This window comes from Oncorhynchus gorbuscha, linkage group LG17, assembly GCF_021184085.1.
Source record: "Oncorhynchus gorbuscha isolate QuinsamMale2020 ecotype Even-year linkage group LG17, OgorEven_v1.0, whole genome shotgun sequence".
Classification (NCBI taxonomy): Eukaryota; Metazoa; Chordata; class Actinopteri; order Salmoniformes; family Salmonidae; genus Oncorhynchus; species Oncorhynchus gorbuscha.
In genome coordinates this window covers 24063437-24078280 of record NC_060189.1, presented here as the reverse complement: position 1 = coordinate 24078280, position 14844 = coordinate 24063437, and the positions used below count along the sequence as shown (strand labels likewise).

The 14844-nt window shown below is 42.4% G+C and overlaps 1 protein-coding gene across 2 annotated transcripts; it reads left to right on the top strand.

Annotated features, from left to right (window-relative positions):
* The first annotated feature begins 613 nt into the window (after positions 1-613).
* On the top strand, positions 614-14827 carry LOC124001339 (dihydrolipoyllysine-residue succinyltransferase component of 2-oxoglutarate dehydrogenase complex, mitochondrial-like). Of its 2 annotated transcripts, none has more exons than XM_046308057.1 (15): positions 614-740; positions 1984-2017; positions 3690-3729; positions 3849-3910; positions 4021-4095; positions 4208-4263; positions 4423-4531; positions 4777-4938; positions 6922-6998; positions 7218-7315; positions 8492-8622; positions 12308-12381; positions 13903-13986; positions 14069-14236; positions 14376-14827. In XM_046308057.1, the coding sequence occupies exons 1-15, from the start codon at positions 678-680 to the stop codon at positions 14508-14510; spliced, it is 1368 nt and encodes a 455-aa protein (XP_046164013.1). In that variant the 5' UTR covers positions 614-677; the 3' UTR covers positions 14511-14827. The 2 variants fall into 2 exon arrangements, with proteins under 2 accessions (XP_046164013.1, XP_046164012.1); XM_046308056.1 differs by having other exon boundaries at positions 3636-3729.
* The last annotated feature ends 17 nt before the right edge of the window (positions 14828-14844 follow it).

Below are 14844 nucleotides of genomic sequence, written 5' to 3'. Positions count from 1 at the left end.
CACTCATGCCACTAGCTTTTCCACAGTGAAACCTCTTTGGGATAGCCTTTGATCACTCCCCACTTTAGCTGGTTCCTCCCAATCCCACACTGCTTCCGCTGGATCTAGCAATTTTGGGTTTCCACTAGTTACCACAGCCGCAAAAAAATAATATTAGCGGTCTGGTTAAGGTTAGCGTTAGGTTTAATAAAATCATAAGTTAATTACCCTGCGAAACATTACCTAAAGAAACTCAAAAAACACATGCACATTAACTGTGTTTTTTTTGTGTTGAGCATCCAGAAACAGTTTTGCATTTATTTTGGCATTATCTACATCTAAAGAAATTATGGCAAGATATTTATAGTTTTATAAATTCACAAATAAAAATGAACTTTTCCATGTTTTCTATAAGGAATTCGAGCAGTACTTTAAGATCATTATACATTATTTCAATAAGAAAGCTGATAAAACAATCGGTACGTGCGTATCTTTTACGGTATTTGTATAACCTGTAATTTGTTGTATGTTATCATTGTCTGTTTGTATGCTTATTGTATGTATCCTGGTGTTTCTGAAGAAATCACAAGAAACATTTTAAAAATAGGACTTTGTGACTGTGGTAACTAGTGACGACCCAATTTGGCCTGCTGAAGGAGATTCCCTTCCGCGGACAGGTTTCTGTCACTTCAGCCGCCATGTTATCCCACTCCCGGTGTTTCACCCGGAATGTTAGCCGTTTTATCGCTGTCATTAGTCAGGTAAGTATTACACCATTGGCAAGCTTGAGTGTTTTCTGTGATCGCATGCGTAGATTCATCCATGCTGCTGCCAATGCTAACGTTAGCTCGCTAGCTAGAGAGTGGCGCCGCCGGTGCGATCAGTAGGCCGTGATAGGCCTTCTTCGCATTGTCAAACCAAGGACAGCCTGACACCCTGTATGGTTCAAACCTATTTTGAATTCTAAAGTAGTCTCCCCCATGTTGCTAACGTTAATCTGATTTGTTACCTGACATTTTGGTTTTACGCGCTAACTTGTTCGTTAGTCAACCAGTGGTTTATTTAGCTAGCTTGTGTCTTGGAAACAATCTGAGGTCATTTGAGAGTTTTGGCTAGCACGCATACCTGTAACTATTTGTGTAACGTTAATGATAAAGACTATTGTACGTGGCCTAGCAAGTTAGTTATATATATCTTGAACTATGTCATCTTTTGAGATTAACGTTACATTGCACATGATGATCGAATTCCCTCTTCAAAGTTCCATCACCCCTCAATTGACTGTCCAATCTTAGTATAAGATAAACAGACCGGTTTGAAGTTTAACTTTCACACACAGATAGCCCTCTATTCAGTCTATTTTCACTTGGTCATATATTAAATTATAGTAGTGTGATAATGTAGTTGACCCTATGTCTACATTGTTTCCAAGTGTTGAATTCACTGATTGGTCCAACACACATGTTGACCTCCCCCTACCACGACTACACTGACCTTTGACTTGGGAGGTACAGAACAGTATGTACCAGTTTGACTGTCAGACTGTTCATGTGAACAGGGGTGCAACTTTAACGTTAGAAATTGGGGAGAGACACAAATTATTTTTTTATCCAGTCGGATTAACACTCGCCTACCCGTCTGCTTGGAGGCGTCCGCATGGTCCTGAAAGCAAACTGTTGACCCGTTTTGTGTCACATTCCAATGATAAAACTGCTGGGGGCGGCATGTCCCCAATGAAAGTTGCAACCCTGAATGTGGACCTTGTAAAAACATGGTCCTTGGTAACAAATACCTGTTGATTTTATGAATATTCAGTCCCTTGTTTTGGAAGAGGGGAATACAGTAAGTGGCATATGATATGAGCAATCTGAGTACTTCCAACTTTTTAAAACTATGTGAATTGTACTGTAAACCACCTGAACAACATCACATCAGGATATTATTTAGAATTGTTTAATAAACACTTTATATTGATAGCTAACAGGTTGCTGTTTTCTATGACAGGGAAACAATGTATTGGCACGGCAGGCTGTGTCAGGTGAGTGTGTTTTGAAACCGCATGTACAGTGCATTTAGAAGTTTTCAGACCCCTTGACTTTTTCCAAATTTGTTACATTACAGCCTTATTCAAAAATGTATGAAACTGTTTTCCTCTCTCAATCTACCCACAATAACCCATAATGACGAAGTAAAAACTGATTTTTTTAAAAAATGTTTGCAAATTTATATAAATTAAAAAGCTGAAATATGACATTTACATAACTATTCAGACCCTTTACTCAGTACTTTGTTGAAACACCTTTGGCAGCGATTACAGCCTCGAGTCTTATTGGGTATGACGCTACAAGCTTGGCAGACCTGTATTTGGGGAGTTTCTCCCATTCTTCTCTGCAGATCCTCTCAAGCTGTCAGGCTGGATGGGGAGCATTGTTGCACAGCTATTTTCAGGTCTCTCCAGAGATGTTCAAGTCCTGGCTCTGGCTAGGCCACTCAAGGACATTGAGACTTGTCCCGAAGCCACTCCTGCATTGTCTTGGCTGTGTGTTTAGGGTCGTTGTCCTGTTGGAAGGTGAACCTTCGCCCCAATCTGAGGTCCTGAGCACTCTGGAGCAGGTTTTCATCAAGGATCTCGCTGTACTTTGCTCTGTTCATTTTCCCTTGATCCTGACTAGTCTCCCAGTCCTTGCCGCTGAAAAACATCCCCACAGCATGATGCTGCCGCCACCTGCTTCCCCGTAGGGATGGTACCAGGTTTCCTCCAGACGTGATGCTTGGCATTCAGGCCAAAGGGTTCAATCTTGGTTTCATCAGACAAGAGAATCTTGTTTCTCATGGTCTGAGAGTCCTTGGTCTGGGTGCCTTTTGGCAAACTCCAAGCGGGCTGTCAGGTGCTCTTTACTGAGGAGTGGCTTCTGTCTGACCACTCTACAATAAAGGCCTGATTGGTGGAGTGCTGTAGAGATGGTTGTCCTTCTAGAGCTCTCTCAGAGTAACCATCGGGTTCTTGGTCACCTCCCTGACTGAGGCCCTTCTCCCCCGATTGCTCAGTTTGGCTGGGCAGCCAGCTCTAGGAAGAGTCTTGGTGGTTCCAAACTTCTTCCATTTGAAGAATGATGGAGGCCACTGTGTTCTTGGGGACCTTCAATGCTCTAGACATTTTTGGTAGCCTTCCCCAGATCTCTGCTTCGACACAATCCTGTCTACTGACAATTCCTTCGAGCTCATGGCTTGATTTTTGCTCTGGCATGCACTGTCAACTGTGGGACCTTTTTATATAGTCAGGTGTGTGCCTTTCCAAATCATGTCCAATCAATTTAATTTACCCCACCTGGACTCCAATCAAGTTGTAGAAACATCAAGGATGATCAATGGAAACCGGATGCACCTGAGCTCAATTTCGAGTCTCATAGCAAAGGGTCTGAATACTTATGTAAATAAGGTATATGTTTTTTATTTTTAATACGTTTGCAAAATAATCTACAAACCTTTTTTCGTGTTGTCATTATGGGGTAGATTGCTAAAAAAACTAAATATATTTAACCCATTTTAGAACAAGGCTGTAACATAACAAAATGAGGAAAAAGTCAAAGGGTCTAAATGCTTTCCGAAGGCCCTGTAAATCACAGTAGTTCAACCCAGCTCTTGCCCGTATGAAGTCGTTGTAGATTCTGCACGAGCAGGGAGTGATTTACTGTTGTCATCTGCTCCAGGACTGTCCGCTAGCCGTAGTGTCACAGTCAACAACCCAGCGTAAGTATTATCAATGCACCATTGACCTCCGTCTTCTCATTAGAGCATGGCTTCACCTGTCTTTTGGCCTCGTTATGTGCAGTTGCACTTTCTATATTGACACTTTTTTTTATCTGCAGGAAATGCAGAGCCAGGTCCGGCGTCTTCCAAATCAGATACTTCAAGACGTCTGCAGCTTGCAGTATGTATCGCCTTCCACTCTTCTCCCTTTTTTTTGACCCTTGTGATCTAAGCAGTAATGTGTATAATACTACAGGCGTTGTATGGAGTCAATATTGTGTGATCTTCTAGGGAATGAAGTTATCACAGTAAAGACACCTGCGTTTGCGGAGTCAGTCACAGAGGGGGATGTGAGGTGGGAGAAAGGTAAAGTAACTTAGGCTTATTTGTGTCTGTTCTTTGTGCTCATGTAGATGTCGGTTGCAGCCGGGTAGATATTTCTCTGTTAGCCACGCTAAATGTAACCTTCTCCTTGCAGCGGTTGGTGACTCTGTCAAAGAGGATGAGGTGGTTTGTGAGATTGAGACGGACAAGGTACCGCTCTGGGAGTCTATTGTTCTTTTGCAATGCCATTTTTACAACCTCCTTATATATTAATAGACTAATACGGTTGACTGTTTTTTGTTAATAACAGATACAATGGATAGTTTGTTGTGTCATGCGTGGTCTGCAATGGTTTGTCTTGCTCCGCAGACATCAGTGCAGGTGCCGTCTCCTGCTGCTGGGGTGATTGAGGAGCTACTGGTCCCTGATGGGGAGAAGGTCGAGGGAGGACAGGCTCTCTTCAAACTCCGGAAAGGAGGTCAGTACCATTGAGTTTACCAGGTGTATCGTCGGCACATCCTCCACTGTTCTGACCTGATTGTGGCATGTTAATGTTGGAGGACCCAATAAAAAAAATAATAGTCTAAATTCCATCAATTCAAGACACATGGTAGATGTTGTTTACAGAGGTATTAGATCATATTTATCTACACTGCAAACACATTTACTATTGTCTAGTGTTAATCTTGCCTGTGGCACATTCTTATAACTTTCTCTCTTCAGCTGTTGCTGCCCAAGCTGCAGAGGCCCCAGCAGCAGTAGCAGCTCCTCCACCCCCTGCTGCTGCCACACCTCCATCCTTTGCTGCCTCTGCAGTGGGCCCCATCCCCACCACAATGCCCCCCGTGCCACCCGTGCCAGGAGCTGCCATCTCTGCCACACCAGGTTAATCAATCACATTCATGTATAAAGCCATTTTTACATCAGCAGATGTTACAAAGTGCTTATACAGAAACCCAGCCTAAAACCACAAAGAGTATGCAATACAGATGTAGAAGCATGTTTGCTAGTAAAAACTCCCTAGAAAGGCAGAAACCTAGAGAGGAACCAGGCTCTGAGGGGTGGCCAGTCCTCTTCTGGCTGTGCCGGGTAGAGAGGAACCAGGCTCTGAGGGGTGGCCAGTCCTCTTCTGGCTGTGCCGGGTAGAGAGGAACCAGGCTCTGAGGGGTGGCCAGTCCTCTTCTGGCTGTGCCGGGTAGAGAGGAACCAGGCTCTGAGGGGTGGCCAGTCCTCTTCTGGCTGTGCCGGGTAGAGAGGAACCAGGCTCTGAGGGGTGGCCAGTCGTCTTCTGGCTGTGCCGGGTAGAGAGGAACCAGGCTCTGAGGGGTGGCCAGTCCTCTTCTGGCTGTGCCGGGTAGAGAGAAACCAGGCTCTGAGGGGTGGCCAGTCCTCTTCTGGCTGTGCCGGGTATAGAGGAACCAGGCTCTGAGGGGTGGCCAGTCCTCTTCTGGCTGTGCCGGGAGGATATTATAAGAGTACATGTCCGTTAAGGCCAGATCATTCTTCAAGATGTTCAAACATTGTTAAGAGGAGAGAAAAGAGAGTAAGAGGAGAATTAGAGGAAGCATACTTGCATTCACACAGGACACCAGATAAGACAGGATAATTACACCAGATAGCACAGACCCTAGCCCCCCCGCACAGACTATTGCAGCGTAGATACAGGAGACTGAGACAGCAGGGGTCGGTAGACATTGTGGCCCCGTCTGACGATACCCCCGGACAGGGCCAACCAGGCAGGATATAACCTCACCCACTTTGCCAAAGCACAGCCCCCACATCACTATTGGGCTATCAGCACACCACCAAATTACTACCCTGAGACAAGGCTGAGTATAGGCCACAAAAATCTCCCCCACCGCACGAGCCCAAGGGGCCCAAAACATGATAGGAAAATCAGGTCATAGGACCTACTGAAGAGCTGATTCTTCAGTACAGACTTAAAGGTTGAGACTGAGTCTGTATCTCTCAGATAGGCAGATCATTTCATAAAAATGGAGCTCTATAGGAGAAAATCCTGCCTCCAGCTGCTTGCTTAGATATTCCAGGGACAATAAGGAGGCCTGTGTCTTGTGATCGCCGTAGCATACCTTGTAGTTATGTACGGCAGGACCAAATCAGAGAGATTGGTAGGAGCAAGTCCATGTAATGCTTTTTAGGTTTGCAGTGAAACCTTGAAATCAGACCTAGGCTTAACAGGAAGAGGCTAGCACTGGAGTAATATGATCACTTTTTTGGTTCTAGTCAAGATTCTAGCAGCCGTATTTAGCACTAACTGAAATATATTTAGTGCCTAATCTGGGTAGCCTGAGAGTAGAGCATTGCAGTAGTTTAACCTAGAAGTGACAAAAGCATGGAATAGCTTTTATTTGCACAAAAAGTTTAAATTTTTTTGCAGTGTTGCGAAGATGGATAAAAAGCAGCCCTTGAAGAATTATTGAAATGTTTGTCAAATGATAGATCAGGGTCCAGATTAACTTTGTGGTCCTTCACTGTTTTATTTGAGATGACTGTACAAGCATCAATATTCATTGTTTTGATCAAACAGCAGATCTCTTTGTTTCCTGGGACCTAGAACGAGCATCTCTGTATTGGCAAGGTTTTTTAAAGTAAAACAATTCCCACCATCCATTTCCTTATGTCTGAAACACAGGCCTACAGGGTAGGCAATTTTGGGGTTTAGTCTGTCAACCGGCCACTCAGTGGACTCAATGTCATGAGAGGTATTTAGCCTGACCTGTGTGCACTGTTGATTATGGAAATTGAATAAATCACTTAGCCCTTGCCTGTTGACAGTGACAATTGCTAATGGCTAAATGGAGGTGGCGGGGTACTAACAGCTCCTGTTCCCCTGTCTGTCTGACACAGTTTCAGCCATCAAACCCACTGCTGCCCCAGCCGCTGTTGCAGATGGAAGGGCGATACCAGCCAGGACAGAGCACAGGGTGAGGGATCATAATCACGAAATACTGCAGTAAAACACCCATGTTATTCACAATAGCTCAGACCGGAGGTGGAGTTGGTAGAGTAAGCAAAAAATAATAATCAACTATCTGCTAGTCTGCATAGCTGTTGTGGCATTGTTTTATATTTTTTTCTTCAGAGAAAATATTTTGAGAAATTCTTAAAATAGTTTTTCTATTTTTGTTTCCTTTCTATCTCAGGTGAAGATGAACCGTATGCGTCTGAGAATCGCCCAGAGACTGAAGGAAGCCCAGAACACCTGCGCTATGTTGACAACATTTAATGAGGTCGACATGAGGTAGGAAATAACAGAATAGGTTGCCCTATATCCCTATTAACATTATTAGATAGGAAGTCCTTCTTAAGGGAGATGATTACTCAACCACCACATTTTTAACATTAGCAATACACTTTCCGTGAAACAGATTCACTTATAGTAATGTATACATTTTCTATTAGGGATTATGTTATCTGGAAATGTATGTTATCTGGAAATCTAAAATAAATGTCTGGATAAAGTAAGGTCAAAAGTAAAGAAATGCTATACTTCTCTATGTTATTCAAGCTGAGGCCATACAGACAATGGTTATAGATTGGATCTGCTCAACAGGAAAACCTTTTTGCAACCTGATCCCCTCTTAAATGATGGAATGTAAATATTTGGTCCTAATGTTTGTGAAAACAAAGATAAGATTTGTTAAAACGGGGGCTTTATTAATTTACAAGGAAATGTTAGTGCTCATGTTTGCCCCCCTGTGCTGAAGATGAAACTTTGAGGATTTCTTTTCTGTGTAAATGTGGGGTGTCAGCTTTCAGCTATTCAGGGGTTTCTGTGCATCTTAATTGAATTGGCATTGATGATCTGGAGGAAGACTTCCAGGCCTGGGCTCATCTGGAGCCGAAGGAGCAGCCAGAGCAGGAGGCCAGAGCATCTACTGGGGCCCACAGAGACCTGCGCTCTGAGTGGACGAGCTGCCTCAACCGATATGGGCTTTTATGACAGGCCAATAAGATTTAGAGGGTTTGGAAAGTGAAGATTTTTATCGCTTCTTCTCTCCTTTCTCGGAGAGTGCGTGTCTTGGGAGGGGCTAATGCCGTTAGTGGAGAAACCCTAGAGTTTAAACCGGGTTAGAGACAGGAAAACAAACAATTAAAAAGTGAGATATAAGAGTCCTTTTTCATCATACAGAAGAGAAATGAGCAATGGTGTAACATTAGCAGCCCAGTGTCAATGGCACTCAATCACCATGACCTGGAGAAGCAGAACTTTGACAGAAACATATGTATTGGTTTTTAAGATTGGTTGAAAAGATTGAGAGAGTAGTGCATGTTTGCTGTCAATCAATATCAGAGATGTCTATGAAAAATGTATTTTAGTATGGTCAATTACGTAACATTTTCCTGAAAATATGTACATATACTGGGTGTTGGTTAGGACAGCAGCATTCTGACTTGGTCTAGTTTCTGTCCATAGCAACATCAGTGAGATGAGGAAAGCCTACAAAGACACTTTCCTGAAGAAACACAACATCAAGCTGGGCTTCATGTCTGCATTTGTCAAGGCTTCAGCATACGCTCTGATGGACCAACCTTCCGTCAACGGAGGTATGCTCTCCTTTACCCAAAGTCACATCTATCTTAATAAGGCAAAAAAAACATACGTTTTTCCTCTTTCATAGACAACCTTCAGAACCACAGTGTACCTATATACTCCACCAAGGCCTCTCTGGCCTATTTAAACTAACCATAGCCAAGTAGGTTTGATCTTCACTGCTAACCCATTAGTATCTAAAATGGTCTGTGGGTTTCCCCACCCACAGCCAGAAAGAACACTATGCTTCAAGGAAGTGATTCATAGAAGCTAAATCAATTTTTAAAGTTCATTGGTTAACCTCTTAAATGTAATGGCAAAATGTTAGATTTTCGCCTAAATAGACATACCCAAAAGTAACTGCTATTCATGTGTAATTACATGATTCTGACATGCAAACATTTGGAATGAAGACATCTGGGAGATTGTGAGGAAATTATCAAAAGATAGGAGTTACATAGTTCAGAATTCACAAGATCAAGCACACACAATCTTTTTTTTAAATGTTGAAATTCATATTTCATTGACCGACTATACGTGCGTTATTGATCCCCAGAGCTGGAAACACATCAGATGGCTTCCACAACATGTGCTCACTATCAGGGGGAAAATGGGATTGATAGACCTAAAAACTGGAAATGGGATTGATAGACCTAACAACTAGAAATGGGATTGATTGACCTAACAACTAGAAATGGGATTGATTGACTTAACAACTAGAAATGGGATTGATTGACTTAACAACTAGAAATGGGATTGATTGACCTAACAACTAGAAATGGGATTGATTGACCTAACAACTAGAAATGGGATTGATTGACTTAACAACTAGAAATGGGATTGATTGACCTAACAACTAGAAATGGGATTGATTGACCTAACAACTAGAAATGGGATTGATTGACCTAACAACTAGAAATGGGATTGATTGACTTAACAACTAGAAATGGGATTGATTGACCTAACAACTAGAAATGGGCAGATGTTTTAGTAAGTGGTGTCAGGTGTGGTCATGGGACGTTTCCGAGTGTCCTTTACCCCAACAGACATGCCACCAGGGGTCTTTTCACAGTCCCCAAATCCAGAACAAATTTAAGAAAACATTTGATATTATATAGAGCCATTGTTGCGTGGCACTCTGTTCCATCTCATTGCTCAAATAAACAGCAAACCTGGTTTCAAAAAACTGAAAGCAACACATCATGGCACAACACCTCTCCCCATACACACAAACTAAGTGTGCCTTTTTAAAACCTTTACGTATTTCTGTTCTTGTCTATTAATGTTCTTTCTATATTGTGTGGAAGAAAGAGTGGAGCTTTTGCGACAGGAGATCCCAATAAAATTCCAAATATCGAACCTCTCCAAAGTGGCATATGCCTGTAAATGAGATAAATCCAGTGCTATAACATATATTTGCAATACCTAAAAGTTATTTGTTCAGTATAAAACACAATTTCTACCATATCAACCTCACTCAAACATTGTGGTGGTGTTAAGGGGTATCCAGGGTACATTCAAGTGTCCTTTCAACCTCTCCAAAGTGTCTGAATATGGTAAGGCACCCTGGATGTGCCTAGTGCCTGTTCAATATAGAAACGACATTTCTACAACATCAACCTCTCTCAAACATTGTGGTGGTGTCGGGGGACATCATACAGGAGGTATCCAAGTGTTTTGGGGTTTTTTTCAACCTCTAAAGTGCCTGAATGTTTAGCCTAGGCATATCCAATGTATTGGTCCCCACATACAAATGAACTGTTTACAAAAACAATATCAAAACAACAGATACACATACAAAAAATATTTAAAAAAATATAAAAAATGTCTTATCAAACACAAACTTATCAAACACAAACTTTCTTACACACGCATCCTTCACTGGAAAAGGTTTCAAATAAAAATAGAAATAAGCTGAACTATTTACAAATGGTGTTTGTTTTATATCCCAGGTGTAGATGATTAGATTTCACTTTCACACTTTCAGCACAGCTTGTGCATGTCGTGATAGTCTTTGAAGCAGTCCCTCTCTGCCAGGAAACCAAAAATGAACTGGCATTTCGGATAGGAGATCTGGCATTTCACTCCCCCCTGGGTTTTGCTTGCAGTTCTTCCTTTTTTCTTTTGGCGTGTTGTTGGATAGTGGCGCTCACCTTGAGTGGGGGGTCTTGTGGTGATTGCGAGGTTGCTTTGGGCCTCCAATTCAGCCATTTCCATCACCAGCTGCTCTCAGAAGGCCAACTGGGAGAAAGAGGAGCTTGACCTTTTGCTTTGGCCATCTGCTTGTGGAGAAAGAAAGCATTTACTGTAGCAATGTCCACAAAATGGTCAAAAAAAATAGTATTATACCACTTTTTGGTCTTGTGGAGGGCGGGGTAGTAAGCTTGGTAGTAGCCTATCAGAGCATCAGATAGGTCGACACCCCCCATGCTGGCATTGTAGTCCTTCACAGAAACAGGAATAGGGACATTCTTCAGTTTTTTTCACCCTCCTTGAGACATGGCTGTTATTGAATGCCTTGTGCTGTGTGGTGAGCAAGGTTACTTCCCTAGTGTCCTTCCATTTCACAAAAAGCAGCTTGTTTCAACGTATGGTCCCATTCTCCACTGTCTTTGTCATGTTGTTTACCTTGGTCTTGGGGAAACTGATTCTGTTAGGGGCTTGTGGCAACATTTGTCCTATTGTCTTTTACAAGCGGTCTATGAAAAGTGGATGTAGAACCATCAGACGGGGTGATTGACATACCAGTGGGGGGTGAAGACCTTGACTGGCAGGGGCGCTTGCTGGGGAACGGTGGCTCCCAAATGTCATCATCCAAATAAAATAAATATATATTGTTGTAAGGCACAAATAATTGCAGTTGTAAATTTAAAACAACATTACTATAAAGTAAAAACAAAGCCTAAACATTCTGTACAATGACTCACATAGGTGTGAAGCACACACACAATGCAAACAGTAACATTTTGGAGACAAAGGCAGAGGTGAGAACCACAAAGCAACAATGGCTATGAGAGTTTAGTGGCCTCTCCAAAGTTACAAGGATGAAACTTAGAACAGCATACAGTGAACTAATATGAAACATAGACAATAACTACTTTGGAATTCTATAAGATGAATTGACTTGTTACATAGGCCTATGTCAACTAAATAAAATGCACAAAAAGCAGACTACTTATAAAACACATACATATAGTACATTAGCTATTATAAAGTCATGAAAATAATTTCCTTACAGATCTAAAAGTGGATCCAATCCTTCTAGAAAGCAATCTTCATCGGCCGTGTCAAAATACTTGTTTTCCAAATCGCTCCCCTGATCTGAGTCCGACCAGTATTGTATTCAAACTTCAATGCCGGTATACTTATTCAGAGCTGCTGCCTTTTTAGCTTCCTGCTCAATATCCTTAGTTTTTACCCCCCCCCCAAATTTAATGCTAAAGCGATGGAATCTGTTTACATTGTAATGTAGCGTGCTCAGTGTGTCTCGTCTCTGAGATTGGTAGCAATAGTTCGCATTACGGATAAAAGGTTCTAGACCAGGGGTGGGCAAACCTTTTGGCTTGAGGGCCACATCGGGATTTTGAATTTCATCGGAGGGCTGCATTTTATAGGGGACTATAAAGGGACTTTACATTTAAGAGGTTAATACACTATTTACACTTTGAAAACCTACTTTCATAACTTTTCTCTTTTTAGTAATTGATGACACCACCAAAGAGGTTGTGTACAGGGACTACGTGGACATCAGTGTGGCTGTAGCAACACCAAAGGTAATGCCTATGGTTGGCTACTCACTGTTAACACATTTACAACAGGGCTAATGCAGCTGAAGTCGGAAGTTTACATACACTTAGGTTGGAGTCATTAAAACTCATTTTTCAACCACTCCACAAATTTCTTGTTTGTAGTTTTGGCAAGTCTGTTAGGACATCTACTTTGTGCATGACACAAGTAATTTTTCCAACAACTGTTTACAAACAGATTTCACTTATAACTCACTGTATCACAATTCCAGTGGGTCAGAAGTTTACATACACTAAGTTGACTATGCCTTTAAACAGCTTGGGAAATTCCAGAAAATTGTTGACTTTAGAAGCTTCTGATAGGCTACTTGACATCATTTCAGTCAATTGGAGGTGTACTTGTGGATGTATTTCAAGGCCTACATTCAAACTCAGTGCCTCTTTGCTTGACATCATGGGAAAATCAAAAGAAATCAGCCAAGACCTCAGAAAAAATTGTAGACCTCCACAAGTCAGGTTCATCCATGGGTGCAATTTCCAAACGCCTGAAGGTACCACGTTCATCTTTCTGAACAATAGTCCGCAAGTATAAACCCCATGGGACCACATAGCCGTCATACCGCTCAGGAAGGAGACGCGTTCTGTCTACTAGAGATGAACGTACTTTGGTGTAAAAAGTACAAATCAATCCCAGAACAACAGCAAAGGACCTTTTGAAGATCGTATCAAACGTATCTATATCCACAGTAAAACGAGTCCTATATCGACATAACCTGAAAGGCCGCTCAGCAAGGAAGAAGCCACTGCTCCAAAACCACCATAAAAAGCCAGACTACGGTTTGCAACTGCACATGGGGACAAAGATCGTACTTTTTGGAGAAATGTCCTCTGGTCTGATGAAACAAAACTAAAACTGTTTGGCCATAATGACCATCGTTATGTTTGAAGGAAAACGGGGGATGCTTGCAAGCCGAGGAACACCATCCCAACCGTGAAGCACGGGGGTGGCAGCATCATGTTGTGGGGGTGCTTTGCTGCAGGAGGGACTGGTGCATTTCACAAAATAGATGGCATCATGAGGAAGGACAATTACGTGGATATATTGAAGCAACATCTCAAGACATCAGTCAGGAAGTTAATGCTTGGTCGCAAATGGACAATAACTCCAAGCATACTTCTAAAGTTGTGGCAAAATGGATTAAGGACAACAAAGTCAAGGTATTGGAGTGGCCATCACAAAGCCCTGACCTCAATCCTATAGAAAATTTGGGTACCAAATACTAATTGAGTGTATGTAAACTTCTGACCCACTGGGAATATGATGAAATAAATAAATCATTCTCTCTACTATTATTCTGACATTTCACATTCTTAAAATAGTGGTGATCCTAACTGACCTAAGACAGGGACTTTTTACTAGGATTAAATGTCAGGAATTGTGAAAAACTGAGTTTAAAAAATGTTTTTGGCTAAGGTGTATGTAAACTTCAGACTTCAACTGTGTTCATGAACCGAAGCTCTGAATATCTCATTCGTCCTGTCTCCCAGGGCCTGGTGGTGCCTGTGATCCGTGGGGTGGAGGGAATGAACTTCGCTGACATCGAGAAGACCATCAACGCGCTGGGGGAGAAAGTAGGATGACAAGGATATGTGCTGTTTCGCTGTACTATATTTTTTGACGGTTGTGCATTTTCTAAGTTGATGTTGTTTGCAGGCCCGTAAGAATGAGCTGGCCGTGGAAGACATGGATGGCGGCACCTTCACCATCAGCAACGGTGGCGTATTTGGATCAATGTTTGGCACGCCTATCATCAACCCTCCGCAGTCTGCCATCCTTGGCATGCATGGCATCTTCGACAGGCCAGTGGCCATCGGGGGCAAGGTGGGTGTTGGCTCTGTTCTGTAGACTTTGAATTACTCCATATAATATAGACTCACATCTCAGGAGACCCCCTTATCAGATGTGGTATAGGGACAGGAAGCAGTATTTGTTTGTCTCTGAAGCTCCTCCTCTGCTGCAGGTGGAGATCCGCCCCATGATGTACGTGGCTCTGACATATGACCATCGGCTCATCGATGGCAGAGAGGCAGTCACCTTCCTGCGTAAGATCAAGACTGTGGTAGAAGACCCCAGAGTGCTGCTTCTGGACATGTGAGCCAGCCTCTCGGCAGTCACAACAAGCCACCCTTCACACAACAGTGGCTATACCCTTCCTCCTGATGATGTTTATTGTTGAATAACTAGACAAAGTGATACTTGAAAAGAGCGAAAGGTGCATTGGACTTATTGCATGGCCTGAAATGATGAAAGAATTTCTGCTAAATGTTCTATATGTCTGGGCCAGGGGTTTCACTAAAACGGGTCTCTGGAGATGGAGAGGGTGTTGTACAGCGCAAAGCACCATTTGCCATTTTCTACCTACAATAAATATTTGTCAAATAATTGTTAATATAAATGACCAAAAAAAACAGAGTTATGTATTGTTCATT

What these genes read in the sequence shown, in the direction of transcription:
- LOC124001339 (XM_046308056.1), top strand. Translation starts at nt 678, where the DNA reads ATGTTATCCCACTCCCGGTGTTTCACCCGGAATGTTAGCCGTTTTATC. An exon ending in GTCACAGTCAACAACCCAGC is followed by an intron (nt 3,730 to 3,848) that starts GTAAGTATTATC and finishes TTTTATCTGCAG; the next exon opens with GAAATGCAGAGCCAGGTCCG. An exon ending in CTTCAAACTCCGGAAAGGAG is followed by an intron (nt 4,532 to 4,776) that starts GTCAGTACCATT and finishes TTCTCTCTTCAG; the next exon opens with CTGTTGCTGCCCAAGCTGCA.